General features: G+C 43.8%; 1 protein-coding gene across 2 annotated transcripts in view; it reads right to left on the reverse strand.

Moving 5' to 3' along the window:
* FNBP1L (formin binding protein 1 like) overlaps nucleotides 1–27,574 on the reverse strand; it is a 194,076-nt gene that overhangs the window by 52,474 nt on the left and 114,028 nt on the right. For both annotated transcript variants that reach the window (XM_029618045.1, XM_029618044.1), the window contains exons 3-7: nucleotides 21,133–21,186; nucleotides 8,852–8,999; nucleotides 3,906–3,968; nucleotides 2,105–2,209; nucleotides 785–913 (exon numbers count right to left, since the gene is read on the reverse strand). In XM_029618045.1, the coding sequence (XP_029473905.1) occupies nucleotides 785–913; nucleotides 2,105–2,209; nucleotides 3,906–3,968; nucleotides 8,852–8,999; nucleotides 21,133–21,186 (499 nt within the window). The remainder of the gene's footprint in view (nucleotides 1–784; nucleotides 914–2,104; nucleotides 2,210–3,905; nucleotides 3,969–8,851; nucleotides 9,000–21,132; nucleotides 21,187–27,574) is intronic.

The following is a 27,574-nucleotide window of genomic DNA, read 5'->3' on the forward strand; positions in this document are numbered from 1 at the left end:
TTGTTTAAAGCAAGCCTTTTGGTTCACTTTTTAACCTTTTAAACATAGCTGCTGAGTTACCTTGGGTGCAATATTTTAATTACTTATTTTAAATAATGCTTTTTTTTTTTTTTTTTAATTCTTCACCTCACAAATGAATGTCGGTTGCCACTGACCAGCTAAAAGTCAGTGTTTCTCAAAGGTCCCTGAACATGGGCCTCAAGAGGCATCATGGTTTCGACCCTGTTAACATTTATTTTCTTCCAGAGACTTCATGGTTAAAGGGATTCAGTTTCTCAGTCTTTTGGTTAAGCTCAAAGACCCGGTTAGAGCCATAGGCTGGAGAGGGTCCCCTTCTTGGCTTTTTAGTCGAGACTGAGAACCAGTATAATATGGGGGAGTAGCACTCTCCCCCTCAACCCCTTTTAGAGGCATGGAACCCGTCTGGATCCTGGCCAAACCGGGAGAATGAAATCTCTCGTTACAAAAAGAAAAAAAAAAAACAAAAACGTATAGGCTGGAGGGGAGAGGGGAGTGGGTATCAGCACAATGTCCTGGCTTGAATGACATGCACACTTTTCTTCTCCAATACAAAAACAAACCACAGCAAAACTGTGGAACATAAAACCCAGCAGAACAGTCTTCCGTGCTGAAAAGACGTTTCACTCTTCCCAGCCCCGGAGGAGTTGACAGCCTCCTCTGAAGAGCACAGATAGGCGAGCTTGGGGCCGGTTTGGGTGACAAGCCATTGGCAAGAGCAGGCCGAAGCTCTGAATGCATTCATCCCCGGACAACTCAGATTTACCTTGTACACCTGAGGGATGACTATGTAGTAATGTTTCTGCTGCTCTCCGTTGAAGCTCTGAAGCTGCGCGGCATATTCATTCTTGCTGTCATCGGCCATGTGGGTTCGCAAATTTAACTGCTGCTTAGCCTGAAAACACAAATCACCATGCCATTATTCGGTAGATTCATGGTTTTTTCCTCTTATAAAACTACCTCCCTGCAACATATAATAACTCAGAATAACTGCCCTCCCCCTTTCCCCAACCAACTATCGAGAATCTTGCTTTTTATACTGATTGTGCAAAACAATTATTTTAAACGACTGCCCACCCGGCCTCTCCCCCCCATCTCTCGAATGCCAGGAAGTAAACATGGCTAGAGGCGTGTCCTGAACGTTCAAAGAGATCTGCCCAGTCCCTGACAGCGTGTGGGGTGCTTCCCCGTCGATTAAGAAAGCGAAATCTGCAGCTTTTGCAGATATGGCCACTCCCAGAAGTTCAGAATTGTGGAAGGGCAGGGTAAACCATTTCAAAAATGGTAGCCAGTCTGTACATTAAGTTGGAACTCATAAAGAGCAGAGCGTTATTACTTTTCACGTGCAGCCACAGCATTCAGAGTACAGCCATCTTTTTGGCTCCTTTGGATTCACGTCCCGGAGTAAAGCAACAGGTTGGGCTCTGAACCCGGGCTGGCCCAAAGCTCACACTCAGCAGTTACTCCAGAAAGCAATTTCATATTTTTGTCCATGAAACACGAGGAGGACTGGTAGGATGTTTATCTGGTTGGCAGAACGCCGCTCTCACTGACTCCAGAGGATTGTGGAACGTTTAGGAAGAGGAAGTGAGACGGAGGTGTTCTGTACTCCAGGAGCCCCTGGAGAGAAGCACTCTGCCAAGAGGCCTCCTAATGACCATATGCACTTATTATTATCCAATAACAAAAAGGATATCAACACAGCACTCGTAAAAACTCAAAGGAGAAATCCAAAGTTCTTTGGAAGCTTTGCTTTAACACAAGGGTCCCCGAATTATTTATTTACGATTTTTTTTTTAATATTCTGCTTTTCACACTTTTTTCGGCGCTTCAAAGCAGATTACATTCAGGTACTGTAGGTATTTCCCTATTCCCAGAGGGCTTACAATCTAAGGGGTAGATTTTATAAATCTGCGCCCGTGCGTACTTTTGTTCGCGCACCAGGCGTAGCCGCGCGTATCCATTAAAATCCAGGGTCGGCGCACGCAAGGCTGCCCAAAATCGGCAGCCCCTTCTGCCCAGGACCTGATCAAGGATCTCTGCTTGTAACTTTCTCTTACAAATAAAATTGAAATCTATGCCTTACCTTCTCCACATCGGACTTGGTTGCGTTGGTGTCGTTGTCCAGTCGTTCATAGGTTTGTTGAGCCTTTTCTGCCTCCCTGCATTCTCTTTCAAATTTCTTTTTACTCTGCAGATATCATGAAGGCAGGCAGTATTAACACCAGCAATGTATACGAGATATTCGTTCAGTGTCAGAGAGAAAAATGTCCTTTACTCAGGGTGTCCTGGTAATCCAGGCTGAGGTAAGTAGCATTGCCTCCTTTTAGCCAGCGGAAATCTTTTTGCTAAGCAGGTGGTTTTTCTCTTTGGCTATATGTTGGATGGTTTTCTTTTAATTACCTACTGCTTGAAATATCTGAACGCTTATGCATCTTTCTTCTTCCAGCCGCATAATGGCTGCAGATTTGCTTGCATGTCTCTCTTGAAAGCAGTGCTTCTCAAAGACCGTCCTTGAGAAGCCCCAGCAGGTCTGGTGTACAGCAAATTATGCATACTAAACTGGTTCTTAGATCAAATTACACAAACGCAGCTCAGAAAACCAGACCTGTTGGGGGCTTCTTCAAGGCCCAGACCTGAGCTCTACTGCAATGGAAGCTTTTGCCACCTCTCGTCTGAGCCATCAAGCAGCCCTTAGTGACAGATTTCGGTGAAGTGAATGTCCTTTATTCTGTCCCTCTACAGCAGCTGCAACTTCCAAACCACATCCCATCACATGCACTTTCACATCCCTGCAACCAATGCAAACATACTTCACTGTTCAAATCCAATGTGAAACAGAGACTATTAGTGAATCATCTTTCTTCAAACTGACCTCAAGAAACCAGGTGAAAGGTGTGCCAGGAGCTCTCAGAAAAGGCTACATTTACATTTCTGTAAAAGCTACATATAGTCATCTACCTTTTATTGGTGCCTGCCTTTGCCTTTGCTGTTTAAGGGGTTGGAGTAGAAATGTGGGGGGATCTGATCTGAATAAAAAGATGCTTTAGTGCAGTACTTCCCACACTCAGCCTTGGGGACTCTTTTAGGGGGTAAGCAAAGCAGCCAAGTTAAATGAAATCCATGCAATTATAGCCCTTGATCATTCACGTTTCAGTTGGAAAGGAAACTGCATAACTAGGGAGTCACGAAATGAAACTCCAGGGGTGACAACTCAGAACCAACATCAGGAAATATTTCTTCATAGAGAGGGTGGTGGATGCCTGGAATGCCCTTCCAGAAGAGGGGCACAAAAACAGTCAAAGAATTCAAAGGGGCACGGGATTAACATCGTGGATGCCTAAAGGCTGGAAATAAAGAAAAGGGGGCATGGAGTAACCTGCTCCGTGGCAGTTACCTCCCTTAACAGTATGCAGAGGGATTACTAACCTTAACCAATAAGCCTTGATGCTTAACTTTGACAGCACGGTTGGGGGAATTTGGATTCACACACAAGCAACACAGGCCCCGACTTTTAGAGTCTGTGGTACTGATACGCAGACATAAGGGAGAAAGCACAGGACTGCTTCTACAGCTAAGTCCAAAAGCAAAGCACATCAAGCAGCTTTGTCTGACTTTTCAAGGCGGCTCTTTACCCAGTAGAAATGGTGCTTTGTTAATATATAAGGCTTGAGGGGTAACTTGCACAGAGCAGCAGTTGCTGCCATGGGAGACTTGCTGGGCAGACTGGATGGACCATTTGGTCTTTTTCTGCCGTCAACACTTATGTTACTATGTTATGTATAAAATAGGAAAGAGCGCACGGCAACACAAACACGAAACAGATTCAGAGGCCAAAGGGCAAAACAAGAAATCCCCGTGTGGCCGCAGAAGCCTACAGAACTCACGCTATCCATCTGCTTCCAGCACATGTCCAGATACTGCTGGGCTTTTCTCCCTTCCTGAAGATGCTGTGATACAGGAAAAACAAAAACACTTTATTATGTTATATTTTCATCCAACCAAAGTATGACTTCATCAAGTTCCATAACAAAAATCCAGATTTTATCTGTTCACATGGGGTCAAGTTTCAAAAAAAACTGCTCAGTACTCAAATTAGGTGTCTAAGTTTTAGGTCCCTAAATTTAAAGATTTTCAGCCAAATTTAGAGCTCTAAGTTTTCAGTTGAAAAGTCACCTAAATGTAGACATCTAAATCCTAGGCCTTCATTTCCTTAGATTTAGGTGCCAAAGGGTCCTATTTACTAATCATTACATAAGAACATGCCATACTGGGTCAGGTCCATCAAGCCCAGCATCCTGTTTCCAACAGAGGCCAAACCAGGGTACAAGAACCTGGCAAGTACCGAAACACTATGTCTATTCCATGTTACCGTTGCTTGTCATAGCAATGGCTATTTTCTAAGTCAACTTGATTAAGAGCAGGTAATGGACTTCTCCTCCAAGAACTTATCCAATCCTTTTTTAAACACAGCTATTCTAACTGCACTAACCACATCCTCTGGCAAAAAATTCCAGAGCTTTATTGTGCGTTGAGTGAAAAAGAACTTTCTATGATTAGTTTTAAATGTGCCCCATGCTAACTTCATGGAGTGCCCCCTAGTCTTTCTATTATCTAAAAGAGTAAATAACCGATTCACATCTACCCATTCGCCCCCTAGTCTTTCTATTATCTGAAAGAGTAAATAACAGATTCACATCTACCCATTCTAGACCTCTCATGAATTTAAACACCTCTATCATATCCCCCCTCAGCAATCTCTTCTCTAAGCTGAACAGCCCTAACCTCTTCAGCCTTTCCTCATAGGGGAGCTGTTCCATTCCCTTTATCATTTTGGTCGCCCTTCTCTGTACCTTCTCCATCGCAACTATATCTTTTTTGAGATGCAGCGACCAGAATTGTACACAGTATTCAAGGTGTGGTCTCACCATTGAGCGATATAGAGGCATTATGACATTTTCCATTTTATTTACCATTCCCTTTCTAATAATTCCCAACATTGTTTGCTTTTTGGACTGCTGCAGCACATTTTCCCAGATACACAAAATGGGAAAAAACCTTTCTAGTAAATTAGTACTTAAATTAGGTGCTTAGCGTGGAAAATCACCTAAAGGTGCTAATTTTTGTTCCTGGAATACCACGGATCAGTCCAGATTCCTGGGATTATGCCTCCCTTCCAGCAGATGGAGACAGAGAAAGTTTCACTGATACTGATATATAACCTGGAGTGCCACCTGCAGTCCCTCAGAATTGACCTGTACCCAAGCCAAGATTGTACCTATAACAACCTTAATGCAAATAACTTTCCACAAACAAGCAAGGGCAAAAAAGTTAAAAACCCCAAAAGAAAACTGTTTGCTTTAACACTCCAAACCAGGAGAACAAACTTGAATTTTAAGCAGCTCTGCAGCTTATATACAACAGAACCATGTCAGACATGAGTGGACTCTCCCCCCACTCCAGGGTGGGACTCTGGACTGAACGGTGGTATTCCAGGAATGAAAATAATAGGTAAGAACCAATTTTCCTTTCCTGTTCATACCCAGATCAGTCCAGACTCCTGGGATGTACCCAAGTTTCCCTAATTAGGGTGGGGCTGCGAGAGTCCCACTCGAAGAACACTCTCACCAAAACCCCTGGTCTCAGCAGCTTGGACATCCAAACGATAATGTCTGGCAAAAGTGTGCAACAACTTCCAAGGAGCCGCCCGACAAATTTCTTGTGGCAACACCAGCTGGTACTCAGCCCAAGAAGGCGCCTGAGACCGAACTGAGTGAGCCTTCAATCCCTCCGGAACCGGATGCCCCTTACAGATATAAGCCGAGATTATTGCCTCTTTCAACCATCTTGCTTTCGTGGACTTTGAAGCCTTCTGCCTTTTCCTAGGACCACTCCAAAGCACAAAGAAATGGTCAGAAACCCTGAAGCTATTGTTGACCTTGAGGTAACGCAATAAAGCCTGCTTCACATCCAAACAACGTAATTCTCTACCATGTGCGGCTGCTGCATCCAAATCCGAAAAGGCCGGCAGTTCCATTGTCTGGTTCAAATGGAACGCTGATACAATCTTCAGGAGAAAAGAGGGCACCATCCTCAAGGAAATCCCGGTATCCGAGATATTCAGAAAAGGTTTCAACACTTGAAATTTACAAAATCCTTCAGGCAAAACAAATGACTACCAGAAACACCATTTTCAAAGTGAGATTTTTTTAACCTTGCCCTTTTTAAAGGTTCAAAAGGCACCACACACATGCCCTCTAAAGACTAGATTAAGGTTCCATGAAGGACATATTTTCCGCAAGGAGGCTGCAGATGTTTTGCCCCTCCGAAGGAAGCGAACCACATCTGGATGGATAGCTAATGACCCTCCATGCATCTTACCTCGAAGACAGCCCAAGGCCACCACCTGAACCTTCAGAGAGTTAAATGCCAAGCCTTTCACCAATCCTTTCTGCAAAAAAGCCAAGATGTAAGGTATCGAGGCCTGAGTCGAGACTATTCCTTGACCCGTGCACCAGGACTCAAACACTTTCCAGACCCTTACATATGACAAAGAAGTGAAAGTCTTTCTAGCCTGCAAAAAAGTAGTAATGACATCCTCCGGATATCCTTTTGCTCTCAAACGCCTCCTCTCAAAAGCCAAGCCGTGAGCCAAAAGCGATCTGCCCAATCTGAAAATACTGGACCCTGACGAAGCAGCTTTGGCAAATGGGTGAGCCGTAGTGGACTGTCTTCTGTCATGTTGACCAGATCCGCGAAACACGGGCAACCTGGCCACTCTGGTGCCACCAGAATCACTTCTCCAGGGTAATTTTCTATTCGTCATATCAGTTTTCCTCCCAGAGGCCACGGAGGAAACACAAAGTAAGATCCCTCGGGGCCAAAACAGAACTAGAGCATCCATGCCTTCCACTCCGTGCTCTCTTCTGCGACTGAAGAACTGGGGAGCTTAGCATTCTTTCATGACACCATCAAGTACAGGTGGAGAGTACCCCACTAGAGACATATCTAAGTCATCGCTTCATCTAACAGCTCCCAACTCCCCAGGATCCAGTCTCTGGCGACTGAGAAAATACACTTGCACATTGTCCACCCCAGCAATATGAGATACCACTAAACACCACCAGATTCTGCTCTGCCCAGAGAAACAAGTCCTGAGCTTCCTGGTCTACGGCCCAACTCCAGGTACCCCCTTGTCAGTTGATATAAGCCGTGGTTGCATTGTCCAACAAGATGCACACCGCACGGCAGCTTAACAGAGGCAGAAATGCCAGCAATGCGTACCACACTGTCCTCGTCTCCAAACGATTGATAGACAAGGATTTCTCTTCCTCAGACCATTGCCCCTGGGCAGACTGACTCTGGCATACTGCTCCCCAGCTGGAGAGATTGGCATCCATGGTAACCACCACCCAGTTTGGCACTTCCAAGTCCACTCTGCGCCTTAAATACTCAATACTTAAAACAGAAGAAGCATAAAAATACTTCCCTGAATGAAAAGCTGCTGTAGATCAACTGTTTTCCAGGGGGAGGAGGAAACTGGCCCCACTGGTTTTAAGCCCCCACAGCGAACATCCAAGACAGACAAGGGTCCCCAACTCCCTGTTCGTTTCCTTCAACACCTGGATGGATAGCCCCAACAGGGCCTAGCAACCTCCTGGGAGGATAAATTAAAAGAATGTTGTATCTCTCTCTCCTCTTTTTTCTTTTTTTTAGACTGCAGGAATTGCACCTCTATCCATCTGCAGAAGACAGAAAAATACTGAAGGACTGCAGGTGGCACCCCTGGTTATATACCAGTATTAGTGAAACTTTGTCTCCATCTGCTGGAAGGGAGGCATAATCCCAGGAGTCTGGACTGATCCGGGTATGAACAGGAACTCTATTCTTCATCCTAACTTTGCCCCCATGCCTTTTGCCTACTTTTGAGGGACCTAAACTTAGGTATCCAGTGAAATTAGGGGCGTACATGTAGACACTCAACCCTAGTCCATTTTCAAAGGGGCTGATTTAGGCTTCTAACTTCCAAAATTAAAGCATCTATTATCTCTTTGAAAAGTCACTCCATGGTGTTTAAATCCTTAGATTGTGAGCCCGCTGGGGCAGGGAAATACCCACAGTACCTGAATGTTATCCACTTTCAAGAGGCTGAAAAGTGGAATGTAAGTAAATAAGAGAGTTTTACTCTTGAAATCATGTGGGTCCACTTTTCAAAGACCATGGTCCTTAGAGAACAGGGCAGCTGCATAAAATCTACACTGCTTGGATTTATTAGTGGCCGTGAAGACCAAGATGACCTACAAAGCACACTTGACTTTCACTCATAGAAATGCACTGAATCTCTGCAGCTTTTTCAGCTTGTTTCATAGACACAGCCACTGAATTTTATTTTTTTTTAAGATAAGTTGCAAGTGTTGTTAATTAAGTTTATAGAGACTTTGTATGCACACACTTTCATCCCCATCCCCACTCCCTACAACACCTTTATCCACCCAGAACATCCGTTTCAGCTTATTCTAACAACAAACAGCAGAGGAACTGTGGAAAACGGCTGGAAAATTAGCAAACTAAAATCAGCACCTACTTCTTGCCTGTGATAATTTTAATTTCAGAAATGAACATTTCTTATTCCAAATCCCTTAATAAGTAGAACATTTTTAAACAGGCTTCGTGATTTTGTTGATGAAGGAAGAGATGGTATTAACTGGAATACAGCACTCAAGAAAAAAACAAACTTAATTATACTGAAAGCATTCAGATACAGTCACTGATACATAACTATTCCATTTCAGAGAGAAAATAAAAAGCAAGACAATGAGAGCAGAGCAATTACCACTTTTCTTTCTGTTTTTAATTCATGGGAATATCTCATCAATTCTCCATAAACTCTGTGTCCCACTTCTTCTGCCACAACTTCACGTTGTCCGGCATAGTCATTTAACTCGTTAAGGATGCTATAAAAGGCTAGACATGACGTAAACCTGACAAAACAAAGATTAAGAGACATAACAGGTGATTACTGGGTTTCTGGTTTGCACGTGCGGTTGATGTTTTCCTTAAAAGGCCTCGGAATATTAGTAGGTTAAACATTGACAATCCTGCCCGCTTGCCCATCATACACAACCTTGGTTGAACTAAAACGTAAATTGGGTTTTAGAGGTAGAAGGGTTATAAACAAGTTAAGATCTATGCAAAAGCCTTTTAGTGACAAGGAGGGATTGGGAAGGAGCAAAACAAAAAGAATAGCAACAACCTTTGTTGGAAAGGTGTTGAGGTACAGTAGTCTCCTAAACTGATGGCTTGACCCTGGGAATAAACCAGGGTTACTAGGGTGAGGCTAAATCCACTGCAGAGATGAGATGCTAAGTCTTGAAGGTAGACAATGCCCAGCACACCTCTAAGGAGCCCAATGACAGATTTATAGAGCAGGTTTAATAGTGGACCTGGAGACTGCTGCTTACTTGCTTCTGGTCAGAGGTAAAGTACTGCTATGGATGACAGGGGCATATCAAAAGTAAGACTACTCGGGGGCAGGGTGGGAACAAACACCACCACAAAAACATGCATCCGCTGTTTTACAGCAATCTGTGACTGTGGACCACTGCCAACTGCCTGAATCCCTTTCCAGCACGCCTCTAGAACTGCACTGTGCAGAGCGACGTAGTGCCGAAGGAAATCCCGGTTCCCAATGCCAACAATAATTGGCCCCCTCGCTTGAAAATTATAAGGTCTGATATATTTCATAAACAGTGCGAGATAAATAAATGGATTAGTTATACTACCTTCTACCACTTGGAAAACAGTGAAACTTCACCATACTATGTGCTAATGAAAGCTAAGGGGTCAATATTCAAAGGCATTTAGCCGGATAGCCTGAGAGCATCTTTGGTTGCCCACATTTGGTTCCCACTTTTGAATACTGGAGGCACTTACCCGGCTAATTTTTGACCAGATAATCTTATTATCCAGCTACAATTTAACCGGATAAAAAGGCGTTCTGGGGTAGATTAAAGCTACCCAGCTACCCTAGCAGATTTTCAGCTGTATCTGGCTAAGTTAGCTGGATAAAGTTAGACCTGTCTCAGAGTAGTCCTAAAATTATCCAGTCTCATGTGAGAACATAACTTTGACTTAAACAGCTATATTCAAAAGAATATAGTTGGTTAAGTGGGCATACTGTGAGAAAAAAAATATATACTGCGTGCGGCCGTCAGCCCAAATCACAGCTCCTCCAGTCCGGTAGCACTTTCAGACCAGCCCTGCTCCCAAGCTCCCCAATCTCCTTCATGTACTCAATTTAAAAAATAAAATCCAGGACCATATACATACAAACATATAAATGATGACAGAAAAGGACCTAATGGTCCATCCAGTCTGCCCAGCAAGCTTATGGTAGCATCTGCTGTGCCATACAAGTCTCCCTCCTACTTCTCAGTTTCCCAGACCATCAAAGTCAGGGCCCTTGTTGGTTGCTGTTTGAGTCCAATTCTCTGTCACTTCTTGCCGCTGAAGAAGAGAGCCATGCTGGAGTTGAATCAAAAGTTTCAGGCTTATTGGTTAAGAATAGTAACAGCCACTTTAGCAAGTTACCCCCATGCTTGTTTTCCCAGACTGTAAAATTTAATGTCCTTGTTGGTTGCTGTCTGAATCTAATTCCCCTTTTCCCCCTGCCATTAAAGCAGAGAGCAATAATGAGTTGCATCAACAATATGAAGGCTTGTTGGTTAAGGATAGTAACTGCCATACCAGCAAGTTATCTCCATGTGCTCTTTTCTTCATTTCTGTCCGCTAGCCTTTAGGGGTCCTCAGTGTTTATCCCATGCTCTTTAAATTCTTCCACTGTTTGTCTTCACCGCCTCCTCTGGAAGGGCATTCCAGGCATCCACCACTCTCTCCATGAAGAAATATTTCCTGACATTGATTCTGAGTCTTTCTCCCTGGAGTTTCATTTCGTGACCCCTAGTTCTACTGATTTCTTTCCAACAGAAAGAGTTTTGTTGTTGATCTCCCCTGCACCTCCTTTCCTCCAGGGTATACATATTTAGGTCCCTCAACCTCTCCTCATAAGTCATTTGATGGAGTCCACCCACCCACTTCCATCCTGTCTCTGTCCTTTCTGAGATACGGTCTCCAGAACTGAACATAGTATTCCACATGAGGCCTCAGCAAGGACCTGTACAAGGGGATTATCATCTCCTCCTTCTTACTGGTAATTTCTCTCTCTTATGCAGCCCAGTATTCTTCTGGCTTTAGCTATCGCTTTGTCACATTGCTTCGCCATCTTCAGATCATTAGACACTACTACCCCAAGGTCCCTCTCATGCTCCGTGCACATCAGCCCTTCACCCCCCATCACATACAGCTCTTTTGGATTACCGCACCCCAGATGCATGACTCTGCACTTCTTGGTATTGAATCCCAGCTGCCATGTCTTTGACCACTGTTCAAGCTTCCTTAAATCATGTCTCATTCTCTCTACTCTTTCTGACATGTCCAATCTGTTGCAGATCTTAGTATTATCCACAAATAGACAAATATCTATCCCTTATGCAATGTTGCTCACAAAAATATTGAACAGAACAGGTCCCAACACCAATCCTTGGGACACTCCGCTTAGCACCGTTCTCGCTTCAGAGATGGTTCCATTTACCATCACACATTGTCTTCTATCAGTCAACCAGTTTGTGATCCACGTCATCACCTTGGCACTCACTCCCAAGCTTCTTATTTTATTCACAAGCCTCCAATGCGGGACTGTATCAAAAGCTTTGCTGAAATCCAAGTAGATCACATCGAGCACTCTTCCTCGTTTCAATTCTTTATTTATTTATTTTATTTATCAGGTTTTATACCCCGACATTCGTGTGGGACATCATGCCGGTTTACAATTAACAATAAAGATGGAGAAATTACAATGAACAGGGAGGGGGGAAGGGGAGAGGCTAGAAAGAGAGAGGGAGAGTAACAGAGGGAAAAAGAGCTAGCGATGGAGTTTCAGAGGAACAATAATATGTTAAGGAGAGGAGAACATAGCTTCTATAAGTGATTACAAAAAAACAGAAATGAGTATAAGCAAATAAAAACTTACAATTTATACAATCTTATGATTACAGAATAGAAAGGATAAGTAAAAGCAATCTTACATTATATACTGTCTTAAGTGGACGTTGTGTTGGAATACTTGCGGGAAGGAAAGCAGAGGGGGCTGGGGAGGGATAACGGGGGTAAGGGGAGAAAATGGCTGGCTGGGGGTGAGAAAGGGGGGGTTGAGCTAGGTTTGGTTCGAATCAGGGTAGGCTTGCTTGAACAGCCATGTTTTGATTCCTTTTTTGAAGTTACAAAGGGAAGGCTCTAGTTTAAAAATCTGGCCGCACATGGTGGAAAGGCAAGTACAAGCGTTATCAGTGCAAATTTCCTCGCTGATGGATTGGATAGATGATCAAGAGAATAGGAACCGGCACAACAATCTTAAAATAATAGGCCTTCCTGAACCTGTACCAGAACAAGAACTGGCTGCCCAGTCATTTGGGTCTGAATTTAACCTCTGGTTGCTTGCGCTGAGAAAGGATGCACAGAATGGGGCCGCCCAAGGAAGATGCTAGTAGCAGACCACGGCCTGTGATGGCCAGAATTTTAAACTGGTCACACAAAATTCAGCTTATGCGAGCCTTTCGGCAGCACTCTGGTGTGGAGTACCAGGGGCACAAGATCATGCTGTTCCACAATTTCTCCACAGCAGTTTCAGCACAACGTAAAGCCCTGTCTCCTGCCTGTATGGAGTTACACAAAAGGGGGATACCGTGTGCGCTACTTTTGCCTGCTAAGCTGCGAGTTCAACATAACGGTACTGTCCTCTTCTTCTGCAAAAAGGAGGAAGCCAATTCCTTCATATCCTCGCTGGAGCCAGGAAATGTTACTTGAAGGGCAATGGCATGCTGGATTTGAATTCGCCAGAGCTTCAGTTTTCATTCCAACAACACTACTAAATGACTGATCTCTGTCCCCTACAGAGGGGTGAACCCGCGTCTCTTCATCGCTTTTATTACCTTAGTTATTCTTGTTGACAGAGGGATGGTTCAGCTGTTCATTAAGTTTCCCGAGTTCTGTTTAGTTTACTATCAACAACAGCAGATATATGCCTATGGAGGGGAGGTGGATAGGGGAGAGGCTACCTGGGAGGGGGGGGGGGGGCAGAGGGAAGCCCATGGACCTGTGGGGAAGATGGGTACTTCGTGCAAGGAGTTCTGGGTTTGGATGTATTCAGTATGTGTGGGGTATGGATGCAGCTTGTGTGTGTATGTGAGAAGCAGGTTGGGGGGGCGGGGGGGGGGGGGAAATCAGGAAAATGCCCAGGAGCCCTTATATTTTCCAAACATGCATGTAATGATTCTGAAATGTGTTCTGGGGCGGGGGACGGAAGGCTCAGGCTGGGAGGTGTTTGGCCTGACCACTGTCAATGCTTTTTCTCTGACACAATCTGTACTTTTTGTTCCTTTAGCCAGCTGTCATGGTATCGGTTAAGATAACATCCCTGAACGTGGATGGTATTCATTCTCCGATTAAACGCAAAAAACTGCTATCTTTATTCCAGCGTTTAAAAGCACAGGTGGCCTTTTTACAGGTGGCTCACTTGGCGGAGGTGGAACATACCAAATTGAAGCGGGAGTGGGTGGAGAGCTGTTACTCATCGTCTTATTCTTCGCGGCAGAGAAGTGGAGCAATACTTATACATAAACAGGTACCATTTCAGCTGGATAGAGTTCTGCAGGACGTGGAAGGTCACTATGTTGTGATGGTGGGGACACTCTACCAACAGCGAATAGCTTTCTGCAATGGATATGCTCCAAATGTCTATTCTCATGACTATTTTGTCAACCTGGTGGGTATTCTAGCTAAATTACCAGATTGTGACCTCATCATGGGAGGCGACTTTAATAGTGTTATGAACAAGCAAACTGATTGTAAACCCCCGAGGCCCGTGAGCAGTAATGACCTGCATTTAGTTGTCAATTTCCTTTGCCATGAGTTAAATTTAATAGATGTTTGGAGACTCTTACACCCAGGGGACCAAGATTTCACCTTTTTCTCTCACCCTCGGCTGGACTATATTTTGGTACCAGAAAACTTTTTCCCCCGCGTCACTGAAGCCACTATAGGGACTATTTCAATTTCCGATCACGCTCCTGTATCTGTCACTTTACAAATGGGTAAGTCCCCTCCTTCAGCTTTTTCCTGGCAAATGCCTCCAGATCTGGATTCTGATGTTTGCTTTCAGGAGTACATTAAAGAGGGCTGGGAAGAATATATCAAATTTAATAATACGCCCGATATTGCCCCACATACGCTCTGGCTAGTTGGAAAAGCAGTAATGAGAGGTAAAATTATAGCTTACGTTGCCATACGAAATAAACAGCGGAATGCAGAAATTCTGAGTCTAACCGCAGAGTTAAAAAAAGCGCAGGTTAAATTTGTAAGGGACTCCACCGCAGCGAACAAGCAGGAGGCAGACCGCATAAGTCAAGTCCTAAATACTGTTTTGCATCAAAATCATTAAGATATTTTAAATATAAGTTGTTCAAACAAGGGAATGTACCGGGTAAACTCCTTGTAAATTTAGTTCGACCTAGAAGAACAAAATCCTTTATCACCGGGGTTAAGGGTAGCAATGGCGTTTATCATACTCATCAGAATGATATCGAAGCCAGTTTTGTAGCTTATTATAAGAAATTATATGATTCCAAACCTCACCTTCGGTCAATGTTGGAGGAGTTTTTTCAAAACTTTAATCGGCCTCAACTGCTTGGCGACAAGCTCCAAGTACTAAACGCCCGCATCGTGGACTCTGAAATTTTTGCCATCATATAGAAATTGAAAAAGGGTAAGGCGGCTGGTCCTGAAGGGCTTAGCAATGAGTTTTATAAAGCCCTAAAATTTCCCTTATTGCCTAGTCTCGTATCTTATTATAATTCTTTAATCCAAAATAAACACCTCCCGCCGGAAGAAAATTGCTCGACTATCATTCTGTTGCCAAAGAAGGGGAGGGATCCACCAGATGTGGGATCTTACAGGTCCATCTCCCTCATTAATGTTGACATAAAAATCCTTGCAGCAGTCCTGGCGGCCCGGCTCAACAATATCCTGCCTGCTTTGGACACTCAGATCAGACCGGCTTTGTCCCACATCGACAGAGGGTACAAAATGTGAGACGTTTCATTGCAGCCCTTAGTTACCACTCGTAGGAGGCGGCCCTAATTCTCAGTTTAGATGCTGAAAAGGCTTTTGATTCCGTCCTGGGATTATATGTTTTGGATACTCCAACAATATGGGATAGCAGGGGATTTTGTCTCATGGTTACAAGTTTTATACAAAAACCCTAGAGCTTGAATTGTTATTAACGGGGGCCTGTCGGTCCCATTCCCCCTACAATGTGGAGTACGTCATTGATGTCTGCTTTCCCCTCTGCTATTTGTATTGGCAATTGAACCCCTAGCTGAAAAGCTCCGGCGCGAAAAATGATTTTGGGGGCTTAGTCTGGAAGGGCACCCCATTAAACTCGCTATGTTCGCAGACGACATCCTGTTATTCGTAGGCCGGCCTCGGCAGAGTATGCCGGTTATACTCATGATCTTCACACAGTTCCGGGACATAGCGGGCCTTTGCATACATTTTTCCAAGTCAGAGGCATTGGCCTTAAATTCCCAACTCCCTACGTCGTGGCCTGGTTCCTTCCCTTTTATGTGGGCACCTGGGAAGCTGAAATATTTAGGGGTTTGGGTCCCTAGAGAGTTGGATAAGCTCTATGAGTTAAATATACGTGAAACCTTGGCTAATCTGGGGCAGCAGTTACAGGTTTGGCAGTCTCTTCCCCTCACTTTCTCTGGGCGCTGTGCTTTAATAAAAATGATGATTGTTCCCAAACTGTATGTAAACTACATATGCTCCCCCTTTGGCTCAAAATTCTTGATCTTAAAAAATTACAGGGGGGCTGATCAAATTTTTATGGGCAGGTAAGCGAGCCAGGATTAAATACGAAACTTTGGTGTACCCTAAAACACAGGGAGGGCTGGGACTGCCTGACTTCCAAGCCTACAACGTCGCCTGTCAGCTGCGCTTTATTGGGGAATGGATTATTGATGCCTGTACTTACTGCGAGGAAGGGATGTTAACACGTATGACTTTTCCCTGGTCTCCTTTATATTTAGTTCAGGCCCCAGCAGCTACAGTACAAACATTGGACATCCCTCAATGTTTATTCCACCCATGTCGAAAGGCCTGGAAATGGCTACGTCATCTTTACCGTCTGCAAGGTCCTTTCTCGCTGTTAACTCCATTAGTGGGCAACTGTGATTTTCAGCCTGGTGTAAGTGCAAGTGGGGTATTCAAGACTTGGGCTCGTCATGGCCTCATGTATGCCTTTCATTATTTCGAAGAAGACACCCCTCAAGTGTTACAATACGCGACTATGGTTGAAAATTATCAGCTACCACCTAAGTTTTTCTTTGCTTACTTTCAAGCGCGACACTACCTGCAGGCCTTTCACTGGCAGCCACAGGAGTTTTTAAGAGAAACCACTTTCGCTAAAACTCTGTTTGAATTTGCATACTCACACAATTCCATAAAAGGATGGAGTGGATTGATTAAAAGCGTGTTGCCAGCTTCTCACCTTGATCTTCTGGCCAACTATTGGATGCCGTTTTGTGCAAAGGACATACCTATTACCTTCATAACTTCTTGCTTCACCTCTCTCCATAAACGACTGAAAGATAGTGGTTTGCGAGACTTACACTTTCAGATTATACATCATACAATCTGTGACGATGTGCGACGTTTTCATATGGGCTGCCTTCCTTCTTCCTTATGCATTAAATGCTCCAAAGTAGAAGGCACCATGCTACACTGGTTAATTCTCTGTCCGTCCTTAGAGACTTTCTGGACCCAGATAATGGCTTGTGTTACTAAATGAATTCAGATCCCTCTCCAAATGTCCACTGCACTCCTTCTGGCTGGACCGCGGGTGATGTCTGAAAAGTGCACCGGGGCCCAGGATCGCTTCGGCAGGATTGCGGTTTTGTTAGCATGCCGTACTATACTTGCTGACTGGACCGATCCCTTAACTACGCCGTCACTTACGGCCTGGCATTATCGTATGATGGACATGGTACTGCTGGAGCGAATGGATTATACAAAATCACCTAAGACAACGGACAAGAAATATGCAGATTGCTGGACTCAATACTACTCTCTCCCCAGATTTTCAAGGTCATTTGATCACAGCAGGCTACCGCATCAATGGGTATTCCACTGCTTCCTCTGCAACTAAACCTTGAGTGGGACTATAATGCACATCTTTTCTCTTTTTTTTTTTCTGTTTTTCTCTTCCATCCAGAATCCTATTTCTGTATATGGGACTTGGGGCTTCTGGGTAGGTGGTTTTGTTTTTTTTTGGGAGGGAGGGGCTGCGTTTGTTAGTTGGAGAGGTTGGTTGTATGGGTGGGACACGTGTGGTGTGACTGGTATGCATGGTTGAATGAGAGTGTTGATTAGTTTGGGATGTTCAGTTTGAATATAGGGGTGGAAGATGTTCTTTAAATGAAGATTTGCGCAACCACTGTATTGATTGTTACCTTGTTGGTATCGCTTTCTGTATACCTTTCTGTGATTGTGGAATTGCATGTCTTCACAATAAAAATGATTTTGCAAAAAAAAAATTGTCTGACAAGACCTTCCCCATGTGAATCCATGCTGCCTCGGAGTCCAGCAATCCTCTCGACTGTAGATAGTTCACTATCCTTTCCTTTAGCAGAGTCTCCATTACTTTTCCCACCACCGAGGTGAGGCTAACCGGCCTGTAGTTTCCAGCCTCCTCTCTGCTCCCGCTCTTGTGAAGCGGGACCACCGTCGCTCTTCTCCAATCACTCGGCACCACTCCCTTTTCCAGGGAGCTATTGAACAGGTCGCGCAGCGGAGCCGCCAGCACATCTCTGAGCTCTCTCAGTATCCTGGGATGAACACAATCTGGCCCCATGGCCTTTTCCACTTTCAGTTTTTCTAGCTCTGCCCATATATTCTCTTCTGTAAACGGAGTTGTGTCTAGCCCATTCCCTTCTACGGCCCTTCTCCAGGGTTTTTAGTGAAGAATTTGTTTAATATTTCTGCCACTTCCCTGTCAGTCTTGGCACATTGCTCCTCGTCACCTTTCAACCTCACTACACCACTTCAGGCTTTCCTTCTTTCTCTTATATATCTGAAAAATGTTTTGTCACCTCTCTGTCTCCTGGGCAATCTTTTCTTCCGCTTGACCTTTTGCTTCATCTCCCTCACTTCTACCAGTTATTGATCCCTGTGTTCCTCTTTTTGGGATCCTTTATACTTTCTGAACACTGATCTTTTTGCCTTTATTTTTGCAGCTACCTCCTTTGAGAACCAAATAGGTTTCTTTTTCCTTGAACTTTTTTTTTATTTTCTAACATAGATTTGTAGCCTTTGTAATAGTTCCTTTTAATTTACCCCACTGTTGTCCCATTTTCTCCCAGTCCTGTAGTTTATTCTCAAGGTACATCCCCATTTTGTCAAAGTCCATATATTTGAAATTCAAAACTTGGATCTTCGGGTGACTTCTTGGTATCTTATTTGCAATGTCAAACCATAAGGTCTGATGACCACTTGTACTCAAGGTGGGCACCTTTCTGGACATTATAGGTCCAGGATTACACTGTCCCTCGTGGGATCCATTACCATTTGTTTGAGCATTGCCCCTTGGAGAGCATCCAGTATCTCTCTACTTCTCGCACATTCTGCCGAAGGGATTCTCCAGTCTACATCCGGCAGGTTAAAATCTCCAACGAGCAGCACTTCTCCCTTCTTTCCAATCTTTTTGATGTCTTTGATCAGAGCTCTCTCCAGCTCTTCTGTCTGAATTGGAGGCCTACTGGCCACACCGATGTAAATGGAATCCTCATCTTTTTTCCCCATGTCTCCTGCATTTCAATTGCTTGGATATTGCTTCTGACATAAAGCGCTACTCCTCTCTCTTTCATGCCCTCTCTGTCCTTCCTTACAGCCGATACAGAACGGTGCACTCGGCCACGCGTTTTAGACACACTATTATTACCCCTTATACTGTAAGGGGTAATAGCGCGTGGAAAACGCGCGGCCAACCACCCCGAAACTAATAACACTCATCACATGAAAATGCATGTTGATGAGCCTATTAGTTATTACCCCGGAATACTGAAAGTAAAGCCTGCCTGGAAAGTGTACAGAAAAGCAGAAAAAACTGCTTTTCTGTACACCCTCTGACTTAATATCATAGCGATATTAAGTCAGAGGCACCAAAAATTTAAAAAAAAATCCAAAAAATAAAAATCTGCCCGTCAATTTAAATAGAGAATCGCGCACCCAGGAGAAGAACCTGGGCGTGCGTCGGGAGAGCGGGTGCTCAACTCGGAGCACCGGCTCTCCCGCATGTCTTACTGAATCATCCTGTTAGTAAGTTATAGCCAGGGGTGGCTATATTCCAGTCATGTGACTCTGTAAACCATGTTTCTGTAAAGGCAATGATGTCTAGACCTGCTTCCTCCATTAGAGCCTGCTGGTCTGGGATTTTATTGTCCAGACTAAGAGCATTTGTGCTCATAGCTTTCCAGCTTCTCTCCTTCAGGTTACTGCTCTTCTTGGACTTCGTTTGTGCCTTATTCAGCTGACTTTTGTTATCTCCTCCACTCATTTCTTTGAGATTTCTGCCATCCCCATCCTCTAGTTGAAATGCCGTCTGGCATAGGATTTGAATTTATCACTTAGGATCTTTTTTCCTGCCACTGGGCAAACCCCGTCTTCCTCGGTTAGCTAAATATTGCACAATAGCCCCGACCTCTCTTCCTCCCTCCACAACTCTTACCCTCCCATCCAGCTGATACCTTACCCAAGGCCCTTCTGGCCCCATAATCGCTGTACATTTTGTAAGATATCCTGGCAGCTTTCAGCATAGCTATGACAGTAATACTGGAAACGGTCAGGATCGCCGTACAAGCATATAACAATCCTGGAGACAGAAGGGCCTTAGCTTAGGTACCCAGTGGGTGGGTAGGGAAGAGTTGGTGTGAGGAGGGGAAAGGAAAGGAGAGGAAGGGAGGAGACATTGGGAGACATTTTCCTAACTGGGCAGGGGGTGGGGCAATCCAACTCTAGGGGGGTTTTTTTGAGTACATGGACGGATCAGCTGGGCCCATTTGTGGCACTTTGGTTAAGGGGCTGTGATTTGGGTTGCAAAGCCCGCGCAGGACTTTTTTCTCTCTCATATCATGACCACTTAACCAGCTATATTCTGGAATGCCGCTAATTAAGACTAAAGTTATCCAGCTTCACAAGGCCAGATAACTTTAAACCTAACTGGCGATATTCAAAGCTAGCTGGTTAGTTTAATAATTATCTGGCTAAAGTTAGCCGGATAACTTTAATCCTCAATATTCAGCGGGATGTTTATCCCACTGAATACCTCAGATTACTGATTCAGCTAACGTTAACTGTATAAGTTGTCCGTTTTACCATTTTTTGATGATTGGCCTCTTAAGTAAATATAATGGACATAAAACAGGGACCCTGTAGATTTACACAGGAAAAGCTGCATCCATGATTCATGGGTCATGTGCAAACTATCAAAGATAACAAAAATTATAGGAAAAATAATATTTGGGCTGGCCCAGTGGATCAGTGGTAGCACTGCACACTGCCACATGGAAGGTCTGGTCTTGACTCCCAATGCTGGCTGGGGATGCTGCAGAAGCAACATTCACCGTCTCCGAGGGAGGGAGTCCCAGCGTCATTTAGAGCCCATGGCTGCCGGGTTCCAGAGGAAGTTCTGACGTACGGCCTCCAGCAAAGGTCTGCCATTGAAACCATTAGACTTCATGTGCTGGGAGGGAAAAAGCCCTGGGTAGTTGGTGAATGAAGGTTCAAGGCATCATAGACCAGTACAGGCCATTTCCAACTGAGGAAACTGCTAGGCAAAAAAAAATAAATAAATACCCCCCACCCCCCAAACGAAATACAACCACCACCACACCATCACCAAAAACAAAGATGCTTGTGATTTAGAACATACAAAGTACATCTTACCTGGGTTCATCATCTTTGGACGAACGCTTGGGGCAGTACTTCTTAACCAGATTTCTAGGGGGAAAACACATAAATCATGGTGAAACAGGTTTCAAGCCTTTTATTAACACAACTTATATCAAAAAGATTCTCAAATGTAAGATTAAAACATTCCACTTAAAAGCATATGCTTTAAAATATCATCTGAGAAGAAACAGGAAATTGCAACAAATGTATTTGCTCTTCCATCTTTTCATGTAAGGGGAAGGTTGTACATTTGCTGAGAAAAGAGGCACAAAAACCATGATTCACCAATGGAGGAATTACCCAAAAACGATGCTGTATACAAACTTTCAAAATCATCTAAGTCCCTTTGTCAGGAATGGCAAATAAAACGAAAGATGTCATAATGCCTCTATCGCTCCATGGTGAGACCGCACCTTGAATACTGTGTGTAATTCTGGTTGCCACATCTCAAAAAAGATATAATTGTGATAGAGAAGGTACAGAGAAGGGCGAACAAAAGGATAAAGGGCATGGAGTGACTCCTCTATGAAGAAAGGCTAAAGAGGTCCGGGCTGTTCAGTTTGGAGAAGAGACGGCTGAGGAGGGATATGATAGAGGTCTACAAAATCATGAAAGGACTTGAATGGGGTAATGTGAAACGGTTATTTACTCTTAGATAATACAAGAACTAGGGGGGCACTCCATGAAGTTAAGTAGTAGTACATTTAAAATGAATCGGAGAAATTCCTTTTTCACTCAACGCACAATTAAGCTCTGAAATTTGTTGCCAGGGGATGTAGTGCAGTTAGTGTAGCTGGGTTTAAAAATGGTTTGGATAAGTTCCTGGAGGAGAAGTCCATAAACTGCTTTTAATCAATAGAGAATAGCCACTTTTTGTTGTAGGCATTAGTAGCATATTTATTGTTTGGGTGCTTACCAGATACTTGCGACTTGGATTGGCCACTGTTGGAGACAGGATTATTGGGCTTGATGGACCCTTGGTTTGACCAAGTATGGCAACTTTTTATGTTATGTTCTTATGAACATGCTTTTTTTCATCTAGTCACATTTCTGAGCTACTATAATGGTCCAGACAGCGTACATCTGTATTTCAGAATTTAGTGCAAAAGATGAAGTTTGGCACTATATGCATTAAACAGCCTTTTAAAAGCACCTTCTCCCAATGGTTTGCATCTGATAATCTTGCGTTAGATGGCAAGCAGGATAATGATAGAAATTAGCTAATTTGTTAGACATTAATTGCACATAGCAGTTGTCAAGATGAAAAACACACACTTAGTAATGGTTCCTATAAATATAACACACATCATTAGTAAGAAAAGTCTTTGTGGAGGGATTTGGTAACGTGAACAGAAATCAGTATTGAAACCATTCATAAAGTATGAGGTTTAAACACACTGTCATCTTTGGCAATCTATGCTGGCAAAGAGCAAACGAGCTTTGCATCATGGATGCGTCCAATATTCAAGGCAGTCCTTTGCATTTTGCTGCCAAATCATTGGCTCGTAGGGAGGCTAATAATTTTCAATACCTAGCTCTCCTAACACTTTTGTAACCCGCACATCATCCACTGCTGTAATGTACATTAAAACAGTCATATAGGGGGAGCCTGAGTTGGAGGTGAGACAGGCCTCCAGGGTAATACCGCTACCTCGTTAAGACCCAGGTCATCAAGGGTCGTATTCCCCGGAACACCTGAAAGGATTTCGATCCAGGGAGCGAGAGCGAGGCTGAGTGACGTCACCGGAGCGTCCGCTCCTATAAAGTGGGCAGTGGACGCTGTTCTTACCTGGGGAGCCTGAGTTGGAGGTGAGACAGGCCTCCAGGGTAATACCGCTACCTCGTTAAGACCCAGGTCATCAAGGGTCGTATTCCCCGGAACACCTGAAAGGATTTCGATCCACGGAGCGAGAGCGAGGCTGAGTGACGTCACCGGAGCGTCCGCTCCTATAAAGTGGGCAGTGGACGCTGTTCTTACCTGGGGAGCCTGAGTTGGAGGTGAGACAGGCCTCCAGGGTAATACCGCTACCTCGTTAAGACCCAGGTCATCAAGGGTCGTATTCCCCGGAACACCTGAAAGGATTTCGATCCACGGAGCGAGAGCGAGGCTGAGTGACGTCACCGGAGCGTCCGCTCCTATAAAGTGGGCAGTGGACGCTGTTCTTACCTGGGGAGCCTGAGTTGGAGGTGAGACAGGCCTCCAGGGTAATACCGCTACCTCGTTAAGACCCAGGTCATCAAGGGTCGTATTCCCCGGAACACCTGAAAGGATTTCGATCCACGGAGCGAGAGCGAGGCTGAGTGACGTCACCGGAGCGTCCGCTCCTATAAAGTGGGCAGTGGTCGGCGCACCGCCGCCGTCGGCGCGCTGCCGAAGCCGCGCGCTCCAAAGGGGCGCGCGGCTTGGTCCGGCTTAGGCCGGCGAAGGCTGGAAGGCTGCCACCAAACTTGGTAGCGGAACTGGATTCCTAAAACGCCTCCTATACCTTGATGTTAAATACAGAAGTGTGAGTAGAACTCTTTAAACTGTTATCTTGCTTATGTTACAAACTATGCCGCATACTAAAAGAAAAGGCAGAGTCAGGCAGGATGCCTCTACCCCTGCCAGGCCGGGCCCTATTCAAACAACTTTAACGGGTTTTTACACACCTGCAGCAGTAAATACCCCGGAGAGTCCCATTACAATGGTGGTTAGTGAGCAATTATCACCATTGTTGGGAGAAATAAGTCTCAGTCCCGGGGTACCAACAACTCCCTTACAACCAGCATGCATAGCAGACACTATTGGTCTAGGTTTGCCACTATTGCGGACAGGGCATATTGTGGTAAACCCGTCGGAGGAAGACCAAGAAGGGAAATCTGCGGTGCCTAAGGAAATGGAGGGTACACCTCCACTTTCTCAATTGTTGGATCAGAGAACTGGAATGCCCAATGGAAGATCTTTGGCAATTGGAGGAGCCAGTCCTGCCCCCATGTTGGGGAATGCTTTAGACCAGGAATCACTACATCTCTCAATGAAACCGCCCACTTCTGGTACTAGGCCTGGAGAGGTTAAACAAATATCTTTAGAAATGTTATGGTCTGCAATAATGTCTCTGCAAAAGAATATTGAAATTATGAATGTGAATATTAAGGATGTACAAAATACATTGTTGAATCTGAGTCCAATGGTAGTAAATAATGGGATGACTCTCAAGAAGGTGGAAACAGAAATTGTTAATATAAAGGATGTGCAGACATCTTTAATAAAAAGTGAAAATATTTTATCGAGAAAGATTGAAAATTTGGAGAACGTAGTTCGTTATCCGAATCTTCGATTTGTAAACTTTCCTAAGTGCAAAATGATGTCTCCAGTAGAACAGTTAAAAAATTATTTTATGGAAGTTTTGTCAATTACTTCTGACAATCTTCCAATGATAAAAAGCGCATACTTTTTGAATGAAAGAAATTCAAATCCTAATCCACCTTCACAAGAGTCAACATTAAACATTACCGATCTGATAGAGACATCATTCAGTGCACAAATAGAGAAAAGGGGAACTTTAATAGTTAAATTTGTCCTATCTTCGGATAGGGATAAAGTATTGAATCATTTTATGCAAAAAAGAACCCTTCCCTATCTTGGCCAGAAATTGTGGGTCTATCCAGATGTGGCAAAAGATACCCAAGCCAGAAGGAAAAGATTCATTGCTTTGGCTAGTACAGCCAGAACATATGGGATACAGATAATTATTCGCTTTCCTTGCAAATGTACTATGAAAGTGGATGGGTTAAAATATGTTTATTATGAACCTACAGATTTAGAAAGATTTCTGGAAGAACGCAGAACTCACAGGGGGGAGGCAAGCTCCGCAAGTTCATAGAATTGAATTTGATTATTGTTGGTAATTAATGAAAATGTCTGCATCACTTTTGTTAAATTTTAGTAAAATTTTTGTTTTTCTTTCTTAGAATATAGGATTGCTCGTCAAGCTCCCCATTATATATAGTAACTGGAAACTAGGTGAATTATGAATAATTTCATTTCTTTATAAATATATATGGAACCTAATGGTTTCCCAAAAAAATTCAATGTAACAATTGAATACAAACCAATGTTATTTACTTTGTAAATTGAAACAAGAAATAAAGAATTAAAAAAAAAAACAGTCATGTAATTCAGAAACAAAAACAATAAATCAATTTTACATACCTTAACTGCTTGAACACAGAGATATTACATTATTTGCTTCTTGTGAGACTGTCATTCACATCTTTCACAAGCTAGCCAATTAGCTAAAGAAGAAAGCTGCGAGCACTTTAATTGTTAAATATGCTGGCTCCAGGAAATGCACATGAAAATGTGTTTTTAGGCTCTTGCGAAAGGTCTTAGTAACATGTGTGGGATTATATATACTCAACATGGCATTAATCCATAGGAATGTGTTATTACACAAAAGTCTGTGAGGTAACATGGCCATTTTATATTTGATTCACCCTTCAACTGGCAACCAATGGAGATCATACAAAATCTGTATGTGGAAGCATATTTAGGTGGTAATGTGAGATCCTGGCAAAACATCCAAAGGTAAAAGCATTATGAGTTCTCTTTCCATGTCTACACATCATTCTTCAAGACCAAGAGAATGAGGACACTAGACTTCAGAGACAGATAACGGCCTGATTAAGACCTCAATAGAAACATCTTCTCTTATCAGATGAAGAGTTTTGTCAAGGATGGTGACGAGAGTGTGCTAACATGTTAGCCGCCTTACTAGCCTTCCCATCTCTATCTACCAGTGCTTTGTGGCTATGACCTTGTACAACATAATGAGCAGCAAGTGAGTAGGTGCCTGAGTAACTCAGCTGATCAGTATAGATTCTGTCAACATACTTTTGTATCTTCAAACCCAGCAATAACTCCTACTTATTTCAAAAGCAACAAAAGTAAAGGAAGGCCATAAGCCATCAAGAAATCAAGATGCACATGCAGTCCTCCAGCAATCAATCAAAATGTTTAACGCACACCGCTAACAACTGGGCAATCTGATAACTTTACTAAAGACTTATCCAGACTGGGAAACAACTCTGCATGTTTGGCACCTAAACAAAGGTCAGATTATTATTAAATCAGCCCGACAGACATCAGGAATGTGCCTTCCTCGCAAAGAAATTGTTGCCAGCCCCATAGCTCAGTAGCACAGACATGCGCTGCTAGGCGCAAGGTCTGCATTCAGTTTCTGGGCCTGGCTTTTCCTCCTTGGACCAGCTGAGGCGGCAGTGCTTCCAGCCCCAAAGGGAAGGAGTCCCAGCTACTGCACACATCTAGTGGGCAGACACTGGCTCTGGAGGACGGCTAAGCATGTCCTGGCTGAGGACTGTCGCTGCAATGGCTGGGCTGGATGGAAGCCCGGAAAGGTTTTTAAAGCAATGGGGAAAAGACCTAGGTAGCTACCAGTGAAAGCTCCTGGTGCTGTAGCTCAGTAGGGCCACTTCTGATTCAGCTGCAAGCCCAAAGGAGCAAAAGACACCTTGATCAAATCGGCCCCTTAGCCAGTGCCAGCACTGCTGCTATTGCTGCACAATCAGTTTTAAAGACAGCTGAACTATCAGTTTGTTCGCCACAAGAATAGACTAATTTAATACTAATTTAAGTTTCTGAGGACAACTTTGTATTAACCTAACATTAATTTAAGAGACAGCCAGTAAATTGTTAGTGTGACCTGTCCACAGTAAATTACTTTCTTGTAGTATTGTTAATATCTCATTTCATAAGCTCAAAAGCAAACAGGAATGTGCCACATCTACAAGAGTTACAACAAACTTGCTAGAAAATGCATGAAAGGGCTGGGAAGTAAGAGAAACCATTAAGGGGAACAGTTTGAGTAGCAAGACTAGTTTGCTAGATTCATCTTTTATATCATCATCAGGAAATACCAGGAGGAGGCTGACGCTAAGGGCCAGATGCACTATATGAAGCTTTATCTCCTCGTATACACAATGAGCCCAGTTTTCAACAGTCTGCACAAGTCAAAATCTGCATGCGTGAAGCTGCCAAGTGTAAAGTTACAGCAGTATTTTATAAACTGTGCATCAGGAGCCTAAAGTGCATGCATTCATTTCAATATGTGTGCACGTCCGTAATGCAGGGAAACACATATGTGCACATATTTCATGCATGTAATATCTGTAACGTATGTGTGTAATAACCATCGCATACACGCGGAAGCAGATACTTTAGAAAGTGTGCACGAAGTCCATTTCAGAAAAAAAATAACTTGCAATCACCAGTTTGCCCGTTATCACCAGTTCATTCAGACCCTTCCCATCCAAAATACTACAGGCAAGACAAGTGCGATTTCACTTGTTTGAGTCCCTTCAGCAGGTACACAAGCACACGGACAAGCTCAGTAGTCTGCGCATATACAGCTTACAAAACAGCAATTTGGGTGCCTAC

Source organism: Rhinatrema bivittatum, chromosome 10, assembly GCF_901001135.1.
Source record: "Rhinatrema bivittatum chromosome 10, aRhiBiv1.1, whole genome shotgun sequence".
NCBI classification, from domain to species: domain Eukaryota; kingdom Metazoa; phylum Chordata; class Amphibia; order Gymnophiona; family Rhinatrematidae; genus Rhinatrema; species Rhinatrema bivittatum.